This window comes from Mastigoproctus giganteus, chromosome 3, assembly GCF_048544385.1.
Source record: "Mastigoproctus giganteus isolate SK-2022 chromosome 3, ASM4854438v1, whole genome shotgun sequence".
NCBI lineage: Eukaryota > Metazoa > Arthropoda > Arachnida > Uropygi > Thelyphonidae > Mastigoproctus > Mastigoproctus giganteus.
In genome coordinates, this window is record NC_143577.1 from 141,783,173 (window position 1) to 141,803,286 (window position 20,114).

At 38.2% G+C, this 20,114-nt stretch overlaps 1 protein-coding gene across 3 annotated transcripts in view; it reads right to left on the minus strand.

The window, feature by feature from the left end:
• LOC150088294 (colorectal mutant cancer protein) overlaps positions 1 to 20,114 on the minus strand; it is a 498,699-nt gene that overhangs the window by 35,470 nt on the left and 443,115 nt on the right. For all 3 annotated transcript variants that reach the window (XM_090369448.1, XM_090369449.1, XM_090369450.1), the window contains one exon: positions 10,339 to 10,541. In XM_090369448.1, coding sequence (XP_090225574.1) covers positions 10,339 to 10,541 — 203 coding nt within the window. The remainder of the gene's footprint in view (positions 1 to 10,338; positions 10,542 to 20,114) is intronic.

The window sequence follows — 20,114 nt, forward strand, 5'->3', positions numbered from 1 at the left end:
AAATTAAATGAAATAACATCAAGTGACATAAGACATTAACAAGCCGATACAATGACTTCCCTAATGACATTAAGTTATACTTTTTTTTTTTTATTTTTAGAAGCTCCTCAGTTTTAAAAGAGAAGCCCCTAAAAATAAGATTTCGTTTAATCAAAAAAAAAAAAAAAAACACCCCACTGTGAAATCACACAAGACAATCACAGTCGAGGCATAGAGATATCACAGAGTCTCGTAAAATTACAGCCTCATATTCATATAATTTGATGAGACAGAATATGATTTGATATTCTGTTTTTAGTTTCATTCGATCATGATGGATCAATGATCAACTGATTATTAAATTGTGATCTAGTGCCTCAGTTAATCAAGCGTAAACTGCACCTCTATTACTAATTTTAAACATCAAGAGTGGAACAAACTTCTCTGTGATAGTGCCTATTCATTCCCTTTATCTTGTTTAGACAAGATAAAGGGAATGAATGTTCCCTTTATCTTGTCCTTTATAATGATAAAGGTCATGTAAATGTTCTAATTCTGGTAATGGCATTTCATTTACTTAATGCTAAAAAATAACTATGTTAGGCCCAACACAGCTGAGCAAATGCAAGAGTACACTAGCACACGTTTCAGTTGACCATGTTAGCATTAGTAGAGGCATACGATGCAAGAAAGCAAGATTATTTATGCAGCATCAGCCAAAAAAAAAAAAACCCTCCCATTTTATCCCTCCATTCGTTCCAAATGCCTGTCCAGCTCAGCATTCAATTTATTTAGGCTATTAGCTCTCACAACAAAAGATGGAAGCTGTTCCACCAATTAAATACCCACTGGCTAAAGGCAAATTTCCACACATTATTCTATTACTATCTTTCCCTCAATTTGAAACTGTGTCCCCTCAGGTTCGTAGTCTGAGCAAGACAAAGAATCCCATCAGCATTCAGCTTGCTCAACCCATTCAAGGCCTTATACACCTCAATCAGATCACCTCACAGGTGCCTACTCTCCAGGCACTGCAATTTGCAGAACTTAAGCCTTTCTTGGTAAGAGTACCCCTTTGTTCACCTTACCAATCTTGTTGCCGTTCTTTGTACTCATTCTAGCAACTCTACATCCTTCCTAAAATGAGGCCTCCAGACCTGTACACAGTATTCTAGGTGTGTATAATGGGATTATGACCTCCGGGTCCCTGCTAGCAAAATTCTTATATATCATTGACAAGACTACACGACCTGCTCTGGCAGCCTATCTGCACTGCTCAGTGAACTTCATATTTGGCTGCACAATTACCCTCAGATCATTTTCACTTTCCACTTCCCTGAGAGAAATGTACCAATGTACCAGTTGGTACATTTCTCTGCGGTTATTGCTACCCATATGCAGTACTTCGCATTTGTCAATGTTAAACTCCAGTTGCCACTTCTCAGCCCATTTTCCCAACTTATCTAGATCCAGTTGGAGTAGTATACTGTCATTACTGTCGTTAACAACCCTGCCAACCTTTGTATCATCCGCAAACTTGGACATTAAACCTGATATACCTTCATCAATATCACTGAAAAATATACAAAACAACAAGAGCAGTGTCCATTGATTACCACTCTCTGTTGTCTCCCACTCAACCATCCCTTTATCCATTGTAGCAGCTTACCCTTGATGCCATACATCTCCAATTTGTACAGCAGTCTTCCATGTGCAACAGTATCAAAATCCTTTCCTGAAATCCAAGTATATGATATCAAAAATATTTTTGGCATTCAGTTCCTTTGTTTTTTTTTTTTTTTTTTTTTTTTTTTGGCAGTTGTTGGCGCATCGGCTTCTGTGGCCATAATGCACCTCCCAAGGTTTTTGCAGTACTTTGATCCAAGCCCGAGGCGGGATTCGAACCTGCGACCTTTGGGTTGCTAAGTAGGCACTTTACCCATCCGGCTAGCTTGGTCGGCTGTTCCTTTGTGACCACATCATAGTAACCAATGTAACTACTGGGAACACCGAGACTTCTAAATGGACCGACTCCATCAACTCCACACTTGACAGACTGTTTCCTGAAGATAATCCAGCAGACGATCTACCTGAGCACAGAGCAATACGATTAGCTAATCAAACCTATGCTTCCGAGGAAGAAACAAATCCCTTTACAATGGAAGAGTTCACAGCCGTCCTCAACAGGATCAATCCCCAAAAATGTCCAGGAATGGACCTCATTGATTACGTCTTTGTCCTTCGTTTGTTCAAGCTTAGACCCCTATATCTCCAATTGCTCTACAACAAATGTCTTCAAGAGGGAGTTTTTCCCAAGGCGTGGAAAGTGGCCCTGCTGCGACTCATAAGGAAGCCCGGAAAACCCCCAGGAGATCCGCGCTCCCTTAGACCAATTGCACTCTTGGCAAATCTAGGCAAAGTTCTAGAAAGGCTCATGGCTCTCCGAATCACACAACTGTTCCAGGAAAAGAACCTATTCTCCCCAGCGCAGTATGGCTTCACACCAGGGCGATCTACAGAAGAGGCGCTCTTTGACTTCGTCCTCCATATTGAAAACTCCACATCTAAATATGAACTGGCCATCTTGGTGGATTTTGAAGGTGCCTTCGACACTGTCTGGTGGGACAGTGCATTGGCATGCCTCCACCTAGCTAACTGTACCTCCCATCTCTACAAGCTCTTCCAGAATTATTTCACAGAGCGCACTATCGTGGTTAAATCCAATCTTCTGCAGATAACTAGACCAACCTCTCGGGGGTGCCCACAGGGTTCTGTCTTGGGGCCCTTTGTGTGGAACATGGTCCTGCACAGCTGGCTTTCTAAAACTTTTGAAGGATGCAAAATTGTGGCGTTTGCAGACGACCTGACTATGGTTGTTTCTGGGAAATCACGCTCCGACCTTGAAAACAAAGCAAATCTTGTCCTTGCAGATCTCTACTCCTGGACAGTTCTCAACAAGCTTCAAATCAGTACCAGCAAAACAAAAATGATGCTTTTTAAATCAAAGCTTGACCTACGTCACCCACCACAAATCAAGATCTCTGGACAACAGCTTCCTATTGTGACACAGGCTAAAGTCCTAGGGGTGATCATTGACCATAAGCTGAGCTTCCTTCCACATCTACAATACCTAGGGGTCAAAACGAAAAGATTTTCAGCTGCAATCATGAGGATCTCCAAGAGCAACTGGGGACTCTCCAATAAAACACTCTCTCTGTATTATAAAGCTGTTTTCATCCCCATTGTGACCTACGCAGCAGGAGCGTGGTTTCACCGGGTTCAACGAGTACATATGAAAGTCAAGGTCAACTCCATTCAACGTGCTATGCTCTTGGCCACTCACAGATTATGCCGAACAGTGTCTACAGCTGCCATCCAGGTGTTAGCTGGAACTCTGCCGCTTGATCTATTTGTTATCTTCAGAGGGCTTAACTTCAGAATTAAAAAGAAAATACCAACGAAGATACAGGGCCTAGAACTAAATCTCAATACTGACCCCAAAGCAGAAAGAGCTCGCTGTTATAAGGAACTCGTCAACATTTGGCAGTCTAGATGGAACACCTCACACACAGGCTCTGTTACCAGAAAATTTCTCCCTGATGTCACTTTCACAGCCCTGAAAACGGTAAAGACCTGGCTTTCTCTCACCTTGGAATCCTCCTACTTGGTTACCGGACACAGGTCCCTCAACGAAAAGTTACATCTACTGGGTTTGCTACCAACAGATCGCTGTTTCTGCGGCAGTTCAGAGAATGGGAAACATCTTCTTTTCGAATGCAGGTTGTACGATGACTTAAGAAGGACCCTGCTGCAGGCTGTGCCAGGCATCTCAGAACAGCAACCAGAGCCTCTACTCCAAACACCTGACAATCTAAAGGCATTCCGATCCTATGCATCCGAAGTCTTTGAGCGCAGGAAGCAGAGCTACATAGTTGTTACTGCACCTAACAATACCTCTTTGGTGACTTAAAGAGTTCTATATTCGTATGCCACCATCTTCTTCATTTTTTTTTTTTTTTTTTTCCTTCTCCACGTGCTGTCTGGAGTTCCCACTCTAGTGCAGCTAGTTTATTATTCATTCATTTTCATTTCATTTCATTTATTTATTTATTTTATTTATCTTTCTCTTCTTTAATTTCTAAATCAAATTATTCTTTTGTTTATTTTTATTAAATTATTATTGTTCTTATTTATTTAATTTGTTCTTCACGCGCTCTGCCTTGAGATCCCACTCTAGCGCAACCGATTTATTTACTTATTTTATTATTTTATATCTATTTTTTTTTTCACGCGCTCTGCTTCGAGTTCCCACTCTAGTGCAGCTAATTATTTAAATTGTTTTTTTTTCTTCTTCTTCTTCTTCTTCTTCTTCTTATTTCTTTATTTTTTATTATTATTTTTTATCATTATTATTTAATATATATATATATATTTTTTATTAATTAATTTATTATTATTATTTTACTTTTTTTTTTTCCTAACTGCACCACGGGTGGTTTTTTTTTTTTTTTTTTTTTTTTTTTTTGGGCTCTTCTGTTATCTCCTCCCTCTGGAATGGGCCCCCAGAGGAATCTGTTCCACCTTCTGGCAACACTAGGTGGGTCAGAGTCTCTCTTGAGACAATACGTGTTTTTCTGGGACTGGCCCACCTTCCCGTGGTGTGGACGAGTACCCAGAATCATCTGTCCAGGCAACTGATGCTTCTGGGTAGCCAAGTGGCCAGAACATAACAACAGAACACACACATAACACACACAAACGTACGTCACACACATATCTGGCCCATTTGTAGTGATACTGTTCTTCACAGAGACACAAGGCGGAGTTGAACAAACGTTCTAGGTGCCGCCCTTACATATACACATGTCCACATGTCATAGTAACCAATCAAATTGGTCAGACAAGACCTCCCTTTGACAAACCCATGCTGTGTCGCAAAACCCCAATTTCTGCTTAACCTGTTCAATAAATGCCTAACCCAGGGATCCTTCCCAGAAAGCTGGAAAATAGCTGAATTAAAGTTAATACTGAAAAATCCATCGAAGCCTCCAGAACAGCCTAACTCATACCGACCCATTGCCCTCTTGTCCGCATTGAGCAAACTACTTGAATGCCTCCTCCATACCAGACTCCTATCACACTACACAGAAGCTGGCCTACAATCCAATTCACAGTATGGATTTCGCCCAGGACGCTGCACAGAGGATGCTCTCTACCAAATAACCCAAGCTGCAGCCAACACTAATTACAAGTACTTTCTCCTCATAACCATTGACTTTGCCGGGGCCTTTGACATGCTCTGGTGGCCAAGCATTCTTCGCAGGCTAAGATTGGCACGCATACCAGCCAACTTATACAGGTGTATAGAAAGTTACCTTTCCAACAGGAAGATCACCACCTCCTCACCATACCAGAAGCTCACCAAATCTATCTACAGAGGCTGCCCACAGGGTTCGGTCCTCGGCCCGTTCCTCTGGAACATCGTCCTTGATGAGTTACTTGGTCTGGATCTGGGCCCTGTTACTATCCAAGCATTCGCAGATGATATTACCATCTCCATCGCAGCGGACACCAGAGTAGCTCTCGAGGCCGCTGGAAATCAGGCACTACAGATCTTACAGGACTGGGCAACTCTACACAAGCTCCGGATTTCTCCACAGAAGACACAATCCATACTTCTCAAAGGCACCCTACAAATATCAAGGCCACCTCAGATTAAGATACAAGGAAAAACCATCAAGCTGGTAACTTCCCTAAAACACCTGGGTATCATCCTGGATTCAAAGCTCTCCTTCTTCCAGCACCTCTCATACCTTCAAGTAAAAATCAGAAATTATGCAGCCTTAATTGTCCGAGTAAGCAGGTGTGAGTGGGGTCTGAACCGGAGAACACTCAAACTCCTGTATAACGCTATATTCTTCCCTGTTATTACATATGGATCCGGGATTTGGTACCACAGAGCAATAATTGTTCACAATAAATGCAAACTGGAAACAATTCAGCGAAGTATACTGCTTGCCATTACCAGGGCCTACTTAGAGAGAACTTACTGTTGCACAGTAAGTTCTCCGGCCCTACAGGTTCTTGCAGGTGTCCTCCCCCTTGACTTGGAGATTATCCGTCGAGGATTGCACTACTGTCTGTCGCGGGGAATCCCAGCTACCATCTTTGGACATACCATCGACACCCGCACTGACTGCAAGCAAGAAAAGAAAAAACTAGCTGCCATGCTACTACAAATCTGGCAGACAAGATGGGAGGAGACAGACAAGGGCCTGATAACTAAGAAATTCATCCCGGATGTCAAACTAGTTTATCCAAAGTCGCCACCTTGGTTCTCTCCTGGCCTCTACTGTACATATATTATAACTGTACACGGCTCTATAAATCATAAGTTAACTACCTTGGGAATCATCAATAATCCCTACTGTACATGTGGAGAAATTGAAGATTGGGACCATCTTCTTTATAACTGCCCAATTTATAACGATCTTCGAGGAACACTGTACACCAGGCTACAACACATACCTCAAGGACAGGAGCACCTGCTAATTTCTGAAGAACAATATTATAAATCATTAACGGAGTATGCACAGAACCTCTTTTCTAGGCGCAGGACTCTACAACCAACTCAAGCCAGGGATAGAAACCTGTAAAGGACTTACTCAAACTTGAAATAAAAAATCTGTACTTGACTGTTTTACCAGCATCGACTTGCTAACTTTCCATATGGTTTGGTAGGCTCCAGTGGTCTTGACCACTCCACCACAAAACATAAGTCACACTCAGCACTCTCGCTGAGTGGTTTTTCTACCCTTCTGGAGTTATCCCCTCCCCCTTTTCTCCTGGTGGGGCATATGCTCCACTGTCAATTTATGGGATGCCCTCACCTACATCCCCTTACTCTTACTTTCATCCCCCATCTTCTTCCGTACACCCTGTACTGCCGCACTCTACCTTATTTTTTATTTATTTTTATTATTTATTCACTTATTTTATTTTATTTTTTATTTATTTTATTTTATTATTATTTTATTTATTTATTTATTATTTTTTATTGTTTTTATTTATTATTTATTATTATTATTATTATTATTTATTTTATTTTTAATTGGTTTCCGTTCAGGAAGCTCAGGCAACCCTGACGGAGACCTGCCAGAGAATAATGGGCAGCCTGGCTACCTCCTAGTGGTGTGTGCGGGCAACGTGGGGTTCCACCAGGGGCCCTGCGGCCAAATTCCAGGACACACAACAGAACCCAACACAAAACTACACATTCAACACACTACACTTTTTCTGGCATTTAAAGTGTTCTGTATTTCTTCACAGTGTACATATGGCGCAGATGTGGGAAACCACAGGTGCCGCCCGACCCTAACACTATGCACACTATGTGTCTTAACTATTACTGCAGTCTTGTCTAGATGATCCTGCAATGCTTCCTTAACCAGTGATTCATTATTTTCCACAGAACACAAGTTAAACTAACAGGTCTGTAGTTACTTTTATCACCTTTTGAACCTCCTTTGTGAATTGGTGATACATTTGCACAGCTCCAGTCCACGAGAACCTCCCCTGTGTCCAAGGAAGCTCTCATAATTATGGCTAAGGGTTTGCTTCCTTCCTTTGCTGCCTCCTTTAACATAACTGGATAGATCCCGTCCACCCCAGGTGCCTTGCTTATGTTTAACTTCAACAATTTCTCCTCCACTTTGCTCTCAGTTATTACAAAATCACTTAGTTCCCTGTTAGCGTTTGATAAACTTCTGGCACTCCCCTCATTGAATAACGCCTCATGTGTGAATGTAGATGCAAAAATACTCATTCAATTTATCAGCTACCTGAGCATGATCATCAATAGTCAACCCATCTATGTTAAGTGGTCCAATCTGATTCATCCCTTTCCTTCTAGAATTTACATAAGTAAAGAACTCCTTGCTGTTTTTCTTTGCATCCTTTGCCAAAGATTTCTCATAATCTGTCTTCGCCTGCCTAACCTCCTTTGTGACTTGATTACAGATTAGTTTATACCTGCTATAGGCTTCTCTGTCACCTGATACTTTAAATGCATCCCATACATTCTTCTTCTCTGCCACTAGCCTCATTAATTCATCTGACATCCATTTAGACCTAAACCTTGAACAGTATTTCTTAGTTGGAATGAAAAGCCTAGTAGCCTCCAAAATTAAGTCCCTGAAGGCTTCCCATTTTGAATTCACTGTTGGTAAAATAATCAGTCGATCCCACTGTACAGAATTTAAAAACTGTCTGAGACCTCTGTAGTCACCTTCACGAAAGCAAAAGCCCTTCCCCTTTATGGTAGTTACAGCTTTAAGTAATTCCCACATCAGTACATTGTGATCACTGTCGCCCAGTGGTTCCTTTATCTGCAGATTCTTAATGCATGAAGACTCACTACTGATAATCAGATCAAGAGTATTACTTCCTCTGGTTGTTGCCTCTCGAACAAGTTGCTGTAGAAAACAGTCATCCAATAAATCCACAAAAGTCTTGCTAGTGTGCAAGTGATCAACCCACAAGTTCCAGTCAATATCTGGAAAGTTAAAATCTCCCCATTATAAGACATTCTGATTTACGCCCACTCTATTTCTCTGCCCAATTGCTCATTATACTCATCAGATTCATTAGGAATATAACACACATCTATTCTCATTTTTCCTTTCCCAGTGCTTATTTTACACCAAACAGACTGCACTGTCCACCAACATCAATTGGATGCACTTTCTTAGATTTTGTGTGTTTCTTAACTAACAGCATAACCCCTCCTCCTTTCCTATCCCGTCTATCCTTCCTATACACATTGTACTCCCCAAATTCCAACTCTGCAGTGCCTATATCTGTGTGACACCACATCTCTGATATCCCAACAATATCTGCCTTTGATGTCTTCACTAGCACTTCAAGCTCATCAAATTTATTAACTATACTCCTAGCATTGGTGTACATGCAAGTATACATGCACCTCTTCCTACTCTTAGTTACCCGAACACAGCCCATGTATTTACTTGTTCCACTATTTCCAAGATTTCCAGGACTGCTGGGAAGCAGTCCTGGAAATCTCCATTACCTTGCTTTCCAGTCTGCTACACATTCTAATAGAAGCAGTGCAAGAATCTTCTCTTTGTGATAGTGCCTATTTATTCCTTTTATCTTGTTTAGACAGGTCATGTAAATGTTCTAATTCTGGCAATGGCATTTCACTTACTTAATGCTAAAAAATAACTATATTAGGCCCAACACAGCTGAGCAAAATACTCAGCTGTGTTGTGCATGATTGCTAAATACAGTTAACAATTGTATTTTCCGTCAAAATGAGTAAATGTATACTCCTTTGACCAGGTCATAACAGCACAGTTAAAAATGTTTTGTTATTGTGCTATGTGTCGTCAAAAATTGTTAATTACCCATATAATACAAATATAGTACAATATGCATTTCAGGATTTTTGTTTATAAGACAAAAACTCCCAAAAAGTGACAATTTACTAAACTGTATGTACTCTGCAGGTCCTACGTAGATACCAGAATGAAACAAAAAATCGGTTGATAAGGCAAGGGCAATGATGAGCATAGGGAGGAAAAGCTATCAAAGTTTGCTGATGACTTAAAGTTAAACAGGATGGTAAATACCCAGGATCAGGCTATGCTGTTTCAGAATGGCTTGGATTGGTAACACATATGGTCTGAAAGATGGCTGTTGCAGTTTAATTCTGCTAAACGTAAGGTTTTTCGTTTGAGAAAAAGGTTGTGGATGATATTACTTTTATAACCACATTTCTGAAAAGAGAAGATGCATGCTGAGATAAGGGTTCCATGTTAGAGTGGTGTGTGTGTGTAGTAATTGGGCTACACTTTGTTAAGGCTATATTCTTGCATTCTGGCTATATCCTTGCATTCTGATTACAGGAACCAATTTACAATTATATTCTGATTATATTATGTTTATATTATATTACATGTAAACCTTGTATTACCACTTCATGGTAATACAAGGTTTACATGTTTTGGCCCATATTTATCCAAGATTTCAAGTGCATTCAGCTTGCGAACCTAGTTCACAGCAAGCTTTAGTTTTTGGTTAGCATTTATCCAGATTTAGTAATAATAACCAAAAAAGAAGGTTCATGTTCATTATTATCATATAAGAAATAACAAAGTAAATTGCAAAAGCTAATTATTTTAATACATAAGTTAAACTAAACACACTGCTTACTGATACTTTATAGTGAATTTTCCACCTTGTAGTGTGTGTGTGTGTGTGTGTGTGAGAGTGATCAGTTCTAACACTTCATAGCTTTTTTTTTTTATATATATATATCAAAAAAGATTACCTACTTACCTATTAGCTCGTTTAAGGTCATTGACAAATTCCACTGACTGCTGTGCCCTCATTTCAGAGTTCTTTGTTACCTTTTCTAAAGTACTGACCAATTCCTGAATACGTGCTTTGAGCTTTATTTCTCTTCTAGCTGCTTCATCTAATTCCTCATTATCAGAACCAGGGCATTCTCCTATCCATGATTGTAAACCACCTCTGATCACCTAATATACATCATGAAATATACAAATTTTACTGAATTCAAAATTATATTTTTGGAATAACGTGCTGTATTTGAATAAATTTTATATCATTACCAAGTATGGCAAATTTCACAAAACTTATTTAAAAAAATCAGCTTGCTAAATTACAAAATTTTTATTTAAATGATTACTGATTTTATGAATACGATGTTTATTTTTATAGTACCTATAAAAATTTCCTATGAGAAATACCTATTTGGGGGAATGCCAAAAGCTTATAAAACTAGAAATCTGAATGTTTCTGAAACAATCAATTATTTTATATTTTTTTCTTTTTTTTTTTTTTTTTATTTTTAATGATTTTTGACATTGTGAATGATATTTTACTTTGCAGCGAATATAAGTATCACAGACTAGAAAGAAGGAAAAAGCAAAAAAAAAAAAAAAAAAAAAAAGATTAATATATGTTACTGCATTAGAAGTATCTCCAAGATCGGAGTGGGGGATAGGAAATCAAAGATTCTAAGAGAAATGCCTATTTTTGGGATATATTTTTTTTTTTCTTCATTTCAACTCAGCTTTTTACAATTCAAATATGCTAATGGTGAAGTAATTTTTATTGGTGATTTTACTGTACATAACTCCAGGTCACATCAGTTTTCTAGTTGCATGCACCAACTCATTAGAAATGTTAATTCCCTTACAATACATATCATTTACCAACTAGAATTAAAAACAATCCTAATCAGGCACGTAAAAATTGAGATTGTTTAACTCACTCAAGGTGCACATAGAAAAAAAAAAAAAAAAAAGGGTAAACTGCAGCCATTATCAACCCACTGCATGGTGGAAGCCTCCTCAATAATTCATGTTAAGGGAAATAGACTATAATCTGCCACGCTGGTCCAGTGTAGATTGGCAGATCGACCACATTTAGCAGTCAGGGGCTTGAACCTCAGTCTACTCAAAGAGTGCATGCTACTGCACTCCCACAACAGACCACTTGGCCACGGAGGGCAGAAGGTACTACAAGGATGCAAAATTGTTTAGGTTCAGTTGAATTTTACTTCTCTTTTTTTTTTTTCTTTAATGGACTACTAAAAATAAAGTAAAATCTCATTAATACAAAGTCCAATGGAACTAAATTTTCATTGATAGTTCTCTGAACAGTAACAGTAATAATCAAACAGTGCAAGAAAGCCAGAGGCTTTTGCTGTACTGGCCAAAAAAAAAAAAAAAAAAAAAAAAAAAGCATTAGCATTAGTAGAGGCATATAATGCAAGAATGCAACAAGCTTATACAGCATTGACCAAAAGAAAAAAAAAAAAACCTTTCCATTATCCCCATCTAATTCACCCCAAAATGTTTGTTTAGTTCTGCTTTGAATTTATTTTATCTGTGAACTTCCACAATGTGAGATGGAAGTTTTGTTCCAGCAATCAACTACCGGCTGGATAAAGGCAAATTTCCACACATCTATTCTACAACTGTCTTTCCTCAATTTCAATTTACGTCCACCTCAGGCAATTAATCTGGGCAAGAGGAAAAATCCCAACATCATTGAGCTTGCACAAACCATACAAGGCCTTATACGCCACAATCAGTTCACCTTGCAGGTGCCTAAACTCCAGATGCTGCAATTTGCAGAAATTAAGCCTTTCATCGTAAAAGCATCCCTTTGTTCCCCTCACCAGTCTTGTTGCCCTTCTTTGTACTCGTTCCAGCAGCTCTACATTCTTCCTAAAATGAGGCCTCCAGACCTGAATAGAGTACCCAACTTGTGGCCTGACCATTGCCTTATACAAGGGGATGATCACCTGCTTATCCCTGCTAGCAAAATTCCTGTATATCACTGACAAGACACCATGATCTACTCTTGCAGCCTGTCTGAACTGCTCAGAAAACTTCATATCTGACTGCACAACTACCCCCCCCCCCCAAGTCTTTTTCATTCTCCACTATGCTGAGTGTAGTTCCATCTAGTTGATATGTTACTCAGCTACTCACATGCAGCACTTTACATTTGTCAATGTTAAAGTTCAGTTGCCACCTCTCAGCCCATCCGCTCAATTTCTCTAGATCTTGTTGCAGTAGTGTACTGTCATTAACAACCCTGCCAACCTTCATATCATCTGCAAACTTGGACATTAAGCCTGATATACTTTAATCAATATCCTTAATAAATACACAAAACAACAATAGGCCCAAAATGAACCCTGGGGACTACACTAATAAAATTAGTCCACGAAGAGCAGTGACATTGATTACCACTCTGTCTTCTCCCACTCAACCATTTCTTCATCCATAGCAGCAATTTGCCCTTAATGCCATACTGCTCCAATTTGTACAGTAGTCTTCCATGTGCAATGGTACTGAAAGTTTTTCTAAAATCCAAGTTTATGATATCACATTTATTTTTTTGCATCCAGTTTCTTTGAAACCACATTATAGTATCCAATCGAATTGATCAGACAAGACTTCCCATTAACAAACCCATGCTGTGTCTGGAATATAACTGCAGTCTTGTCTAGATAATCCTGCACTGCTTCTTTAACCAGTGTCTCCATTAATTTCTCTCAGAACAGAAGTTAAAATAATAGGTCTGTAATTACTATTAGCATTAGTAGAGGCATACGATGCAAGAAAGCAAACGCATGCATCATCAGGCAAAAAAAAAAAAAAAAAAAACCCTCCACTCGTTCCAAATGCCTGTCCAGCTCAACCTTAAATTTATTTAGGCTATCAGCTTCCACAACAAAAGATGGAAGTCTGTTCCACCAATCAACTACTTGCTGGCTAAAGGAAATTTCTGCACATCTATTCTACTACTGTCTTTCCTCAATTTGAATCTATGCCCCCTCAGGTTCTTAATCTGAGCAAGAGGAAGAATTCCATCAGCATTTGGCTTGTTCATCCCATTCATTCTTGGTAAGAGCACCCCTTTGTTTACCTCACCAATCTTGTTGCCCTTCTTTGTAATCATTCTAGCAACTCTACATCCTTCCTAAAATGAGGCCTCCAGACCTGTACACAGTACTCTAGGTGTGGCCTGACCATTGCCTTGTATAACGGGATAATCACTTCCCTGTCCTTGCTAGCAAAATTCCTATATATCATTGACAAGACTCCATGACCTACCCTGGCAGCCCGTCTGCACTGCTCAGTGAACTTCATATTCGACTGCGCAATTACCCCCAGGTCTTTTTGCAGTCGAATATGAAGTTCACTGAGCAGTGCAGACGGGCTGCCAGGGTAGGTAATGGAGTCTTGTAGTACCCATACGCAGTACTTTGCATTTGTCAATGTTAAACTTCAGTTGCCACTTCTCAGCCCGTTTGCCCAACTTATTTAGATCCAGTTGGAGTAGCATAATGTCTTTACTGTCATTCACAAACCTGCCAACCTTTGTATAATCTGCAAACTTGGACATTAAACCTGATATACCTTCATCAATATCATTGATAAATATACAAAACAACAATGGGCCCAACACCGAACCTGGGGAACTCCACCAATAACATCTGACCAAGAAGAGCAGTGTCCACTGATTACCACTCTCTGTTATGTACCACTCAACCGTCCCTTTATCCATTGTAACAACTTACCCTTAATGCCTCCTGCCATTAAGGAGGAACAGAATATGAGATACAGTTAAAGTGATGCCTTTTACACTACTATCACAGTTTTTCCTTTAAGAGTTGTCTATGGTGTTTTTACACCAATATTATATAGATAATTATAACTCTTAAAAATATTATGCCCAGTTGAATTTAGTCTTACTTAAACATTATTCCTATAACAAACTCCTACTCTCAATTTTGCTTTCCCATAGCTTTTGTCACACCAAACTGATTCACAATTGCACTGTCCACCCATGTCAACTGGATGCACTTCCTAAGATTTTGTGTTTCTTAACTAACAGCATAACCCCTCCTCCCTTCCTATCCTCTATCCTTTCTGTACACAAATTACTCCCCAAATTCCAATTCTGCATTCCTTATATCTGTGTGACACCATGTCTCTGATATCCCAACAATATCTGGCTTTGATGTTTTGACCAGTACTGCAAATTCATCGAATATATTTACTATACTCCTAGCACTGGTGTACATGCAAGTATACATGCACCTGTTATTACTCTTAGTTACCCTAACACAACCCATGTATTTACTTGTTCAGCAATGACTGCCAGCAGTCCTTGAAATCCCCAGTATTTTGTTTTCCAGGCTGCTGCTCATTCCAATAGACACAGTGCAAGAATCACTTTCACCTACCTCTGCAGAGTAAATCTATTACTCTGTGTTCCCACCCTCCAAGCTAACAGTTTTCTGAGCTACCTAATACTGTCTCGATAGCATCAGCAAATATTCTTGCACTCTTTCTATTTAAGTGTATCCCATCCCTGTAAAAGCAGTCTCTCCTGTTAACAAGCACAGACCACGCTGTGAAAAATTCTACCCCATGAGCCTTGCACAATCTCTCTCTAGCTCCAAATTGATTGACAAACCTCTCATCACGTACTCCTCCCTTCGTGTCTGGGCAGAATTGCAGACACTTTCAAATTCAACCTTAACTCACAACTTTTTTTTTAACCTTGACCTGTACTTGTAAAATAAGTCTACAGATCTACACTTAATGTCATTAGTAGATAATAAAATACAAATTATTTGTTTCCCACCTTACATAGGTAACTATCCCGCTGACCTTTGAATTTATTCAAATTATAAGCCTCAACTATTCATGAAGGCAACCTGTTTCAGTAATCAATGACTTGCAGGCTAAAAGAAAATTTAGTACAATTTAGTATAAACCTCCACCCCTGTAATTTGAATTTATCAGCATTAGCATTAGTAGAGGCATATGGTGCAAGAAAGCATGCTTATACAGCATCAGCCAAAAAAAAAAAACATTCAATTTTATCCATCCATTGACTCTAAATGTTTGTCTAGTTCTGCCTTGAATTTATTTAAGTTGTCAACTTCTACAACGACACTTGGAAGTTTGATCCAACAATCAACCAACTGCTGGATAAAGGCAAATTTCCACACATCTATTCTACAACTGTCTTTCTCCAATTTGAATTTATGTCCCCTGAGGCGATTAATCTGGACAAGAAGAAGAATCCAATTATGCCCACAAGTTCTGAAATTCTCTACAACAGTGTAAATTCTGTTTTCGTTCATTTTACTAACCCCTCTCAGAGCCCTATAAACATCAATCATGTCACCTCATGCTTGGGCCAAGCTCTGAAGCCCATTCGGAATCTTTGCTCATATGGTTGCCTATAAGCAGATCTCACCATGTGAATTGCCTGTCTTTGGATCCTTTCAAAAAACGTCTTTTTTTGGATGAGGTCTACATACTTGAACACAGTGTTCCAAATGTGGTCTTACAATTGTCTTATATAGTGAGACTATGACCTCCATATCCCTACAGGATAATGTTTGATAAATCATCGATAGAACACCATGGGCCATCCTGTCTGTCTCTTTACTCTGCTCAGAAAACTTCATATCAGCCCGTATTATAACTCCCAGATCCCTTCCTTTCTTTACTGTTTTAAATTCAACCCCTACAAGTGTGTAATTTATTTTCTGGTTGCTATTCTCTAAGTGTATAAGACCTTGCATTTTGCTGCATTAAGACATAGCTGCCATTTTTCTGACCATTCTTGCAGCCTGTTCAAGTCATCCTGAGGGAGCACTGCTTGGTACTGTTTATTAACTATTCTACCAATCTTTACATCAACTGCAAATTTTGACATCAAGCCTTCTATCCCATCATCAATATCGTTTATGAAAATCAGAACCAACATTGGTCTGAGAATCGATTCACGGGGACCCCCACTCCTGATATTACACCAGCCCGAAGAATATCCATTAATCACAACCCTCTGCCTTCTGCCCCACAGCTACTCGACAATCCATCTTAGAATTTTTATGGTAATCCCAACATGTTTCAGCCTATACAATGACCTCAGATGAGGAATGCCTTGCTAAAATTCAAATAAACGTCGAAATTGTTCCCTACATCCAGCTCATGAGTAATTGTGTCAAAATAATTTACTAAGTTAGTTAAACATGATTTTTCCTTAACAAAATCATGCAGTGTATTTTTCAGGATGCCATATTTATCTAAATGCCCCTGGACTGTACTCTTAATTATTGTTTCTAAGATTTTACCTGGTACTGAAGTCAGACTAAATGGTCTGTAACTATCAACTTCACTCTTAAAACTGCCTTTATATATTGGTGATATGTTGGCACTTCACCAATCCAAAGAAAAATCTCCTGAATCCAAAGATGCCCTCATAATTAACTTCAATGGTTCTATACACTCCTTGGTGGCCGCCCTCAAAATTACTGGATACATGCCATCAACTCCAGGAGCCTTATTTGCCTTTATGGTTGAAAGTTTTCCTAATAAACAGTCATCAGTAATTTTGAGATCACTAATTTCATATGACTCAGTGCAGTGGTGAGCTGTGAATATTTTAACAATGGGCGTGATTTTCTGACTTTCTATCAAATAAATTTGATCAGTCACGGAAGTGACATCAACCACAACTTCCACCAGAGGTGCTTCCCACACTTGCACTACTAGTGGTGTAATTAGAGCACATGACGCATTTTTCGTGACTGGTATGATATCTCGAGTCAGGGGCGGATTCAGGGGGGGTGGACAGATGGGGTTTATTACCCCCTTAATCATGCATATAAGTGAATGTGTAAAACGTTCCTAGGTCTATCTAAAAAAAAAAAAAAAAAAAAACCTGGTTGTCATGCCTCCCCTTACGATGATAACTGGATATGATACTGTCTGGAGTTCTAACTTTTTAGAATTCTTAAATAGCATGATGTCACAATCATTCTTCCTGAAGTTACTACTGCAGTAAGTATGACTGCTACAATACAAATATTTGTCAACAATTTCTTTTTTTCGTTTTGCATTTTCGTTACATTTCATTGTTAGATGCCCCTAACATCTGTGTTTGCCATTTAAACTGCAAGTTGTAAACGGTACTTCAATTGATGCTGTTTTCCAGAGACATTTAGATATGCTGCAATCACAAGTATACATTACATCTCTTACTTTAGTTATCATAAATCCATTGTATCTTGTCTTCCAGAAATTATGAAAATTTGTGAATGATCGATAAAATATTTGCAATAAAAAAGCTCTTTTATTTCATAATCAATATAGTAATAGTGGCATGTGATGCAAGAAAGCAACGTATGAGCTTATGTAGCATCAGCAAAAAAAAAAAAAAAAATTCACATAACCATTCCCTCTAAATGTTTGTCCAGTTCCTCCTTGAATTCATTTAACCTATCAACTTCCACAATGACAGATGGAAGTTTGTTCCAGCAATTAACCACCCGCTGGTTAAAGGCAAATTTTCACACATATTCTACAACTGTCTTTCTCAAATTTGAATTTATGCTCCCTAAGGTTTGTAATCTGAGCAAGTGGAAGAATCCCATCAGAATTCAGCGTGCTCAACCCATTCAAGGCCTTATAAACCTCAATCACATAAATCATCTACCACGCATGCTCAGCACATGCGAAACTTTTTTATTCGTCTTTTTTTTAAAAAACTAGGGAAATATACTGGATATATTTTATTCTTGATAAAATTTTAATAGTGTGAATAAAAAATAACATGAAATATTTCCCATAAAACAAATAACATAAAACTATCACAAAACATTCCACAATATAAAAACAGATATTACATAAAAAACAAACTTTATAAAAAAAGTACACAAAAATCACAGATTACATGAAACAAAATTATTACACAAAAATCACAGATTACATGAAACAAAATTATTACACAAATATTCAAGAAAAATTTATTATAAAAATTGCATATACAATTTACTTTATTAATATTTGTTGTCAATCTTCTGCTTTGCTCAATAGCTGAGCAATGATTACAAAGGGATGATTTGGCATACAATCCGGATCAAATTGAAGCAATGGTTTTCCATTTAGATGTATGGTCATCATAATCTGCAACGTGTGTTTAATTGTCAACATTATTTATTCATTCATTCACTCAATATTATTCATTACGCTGAAAGCTTGCTCAGATTCAGCACTGGTAATCGCAATGGTTTCAAAAATATTTCTGTCTTTCTTAATTGAAAAGGGAATTTCACTCGATTTTAAAGATAAACTGTCTTTGACAAAATCTCTAAAATCATTAATTTTTATTTTATCAGAAAACTTAAATTTCTTATTCGGTTTTCACCATCTTGCCACCGAGACGAAAGTTCTCTCATATTCCACAATTTCGGGTAGCATATGTATAAAATTTCTTTCAATGGTATCGTTATTTTCTTTATTTAATTTAAAATCACTCTGTTGCATTAATAACTTATCCTATAAGGATAAAACAATGCATTTAATAACTTGTAACGAGGTAATTTTTTTTACTTTCGATTTTGATTCCTTCAAATTCTTTCCACTTCAACATGCTCTAAATTTTACCTTCATAATTTCCTTTAGAATTTTTCAAATTAGCAACAGCACTGATAGTTTAAATAATTAATTTATTCGCTTTTACCATAGTGATTCGGTAAAGCTTCTGAAAGGTAAGAGAGCTCCTGCAAGATGTCAATCATTAGTGCTAAATGGTTAAGAAATTCCAGATTTAAAATGTTTGCACAAAGCAGAATAATTCCTCCAACCTGCAATTGCCGTCCGCAAGCTACAAGCTGCTCATCGTGGCCCGAACACACAACCCATCTTTATAGTTTCCACATCAAGTTTTTTAGCAATCATCCTTAATTCACACTGGTTTTTTCAAGATTGGTGATACATTTTTTTTTTTTTTTTAATTATAAAAAATTCTAATTCTAAAATAATGGCATATTGCCTGTATGCCATTATATTTTAGAACGTTTTCTACACAGTAAAAGCTTCAACAAAGTTTCAAAATCTGACAATATTTCATCTTCGTAAAGTTTATATATCTTAGTTGCCTCAATCCTGGCCCCCCTCTTGTTTGTTGCTACTGTCACTATTTTCACAATATTCTTTGAATATTGTGAAAATCGTGGAATATTCAGCTACTGTGACCAAGTAAACATAGACAGGAGAAATTTACTGGAAGGCATAGACACAGTTGAAAAACATGTGCCTGTTTGTTGGAGTAAAAGGGAACCACAACACAAGTTCATCAGAGGCTATTATCTGTGCCGGGAATCTTCTTAATTCTCTGACTGGCTATGGAAAGCATATTGACTAGTGCGACTTCTCGGTATGTGACTACATAGGTTTTACAGACACCACTAACATTGTGAAATGGTAATCCACTTCACCCTTAATTCGTGCTTTCTAATTACCTAAATTGCCTAAAGGCCAGAGGTGAGAACAATGTATACAAAGTTGTCTCTCCTATCTGTTCGTTACATGGAAATTTTCTTCATTCTATGGAAACCATTTTAAATGTATTTACCAAGGGGAATTCAAAAAAATTCGCTAAAAAGAAGTTGGTCAAACAGAGGTCCGACTGTAATTAAATCAAAAATTAAGCAATTTTAAAATATATACCTCATTGATTGCCCCATTAAAATGCTGGGAATG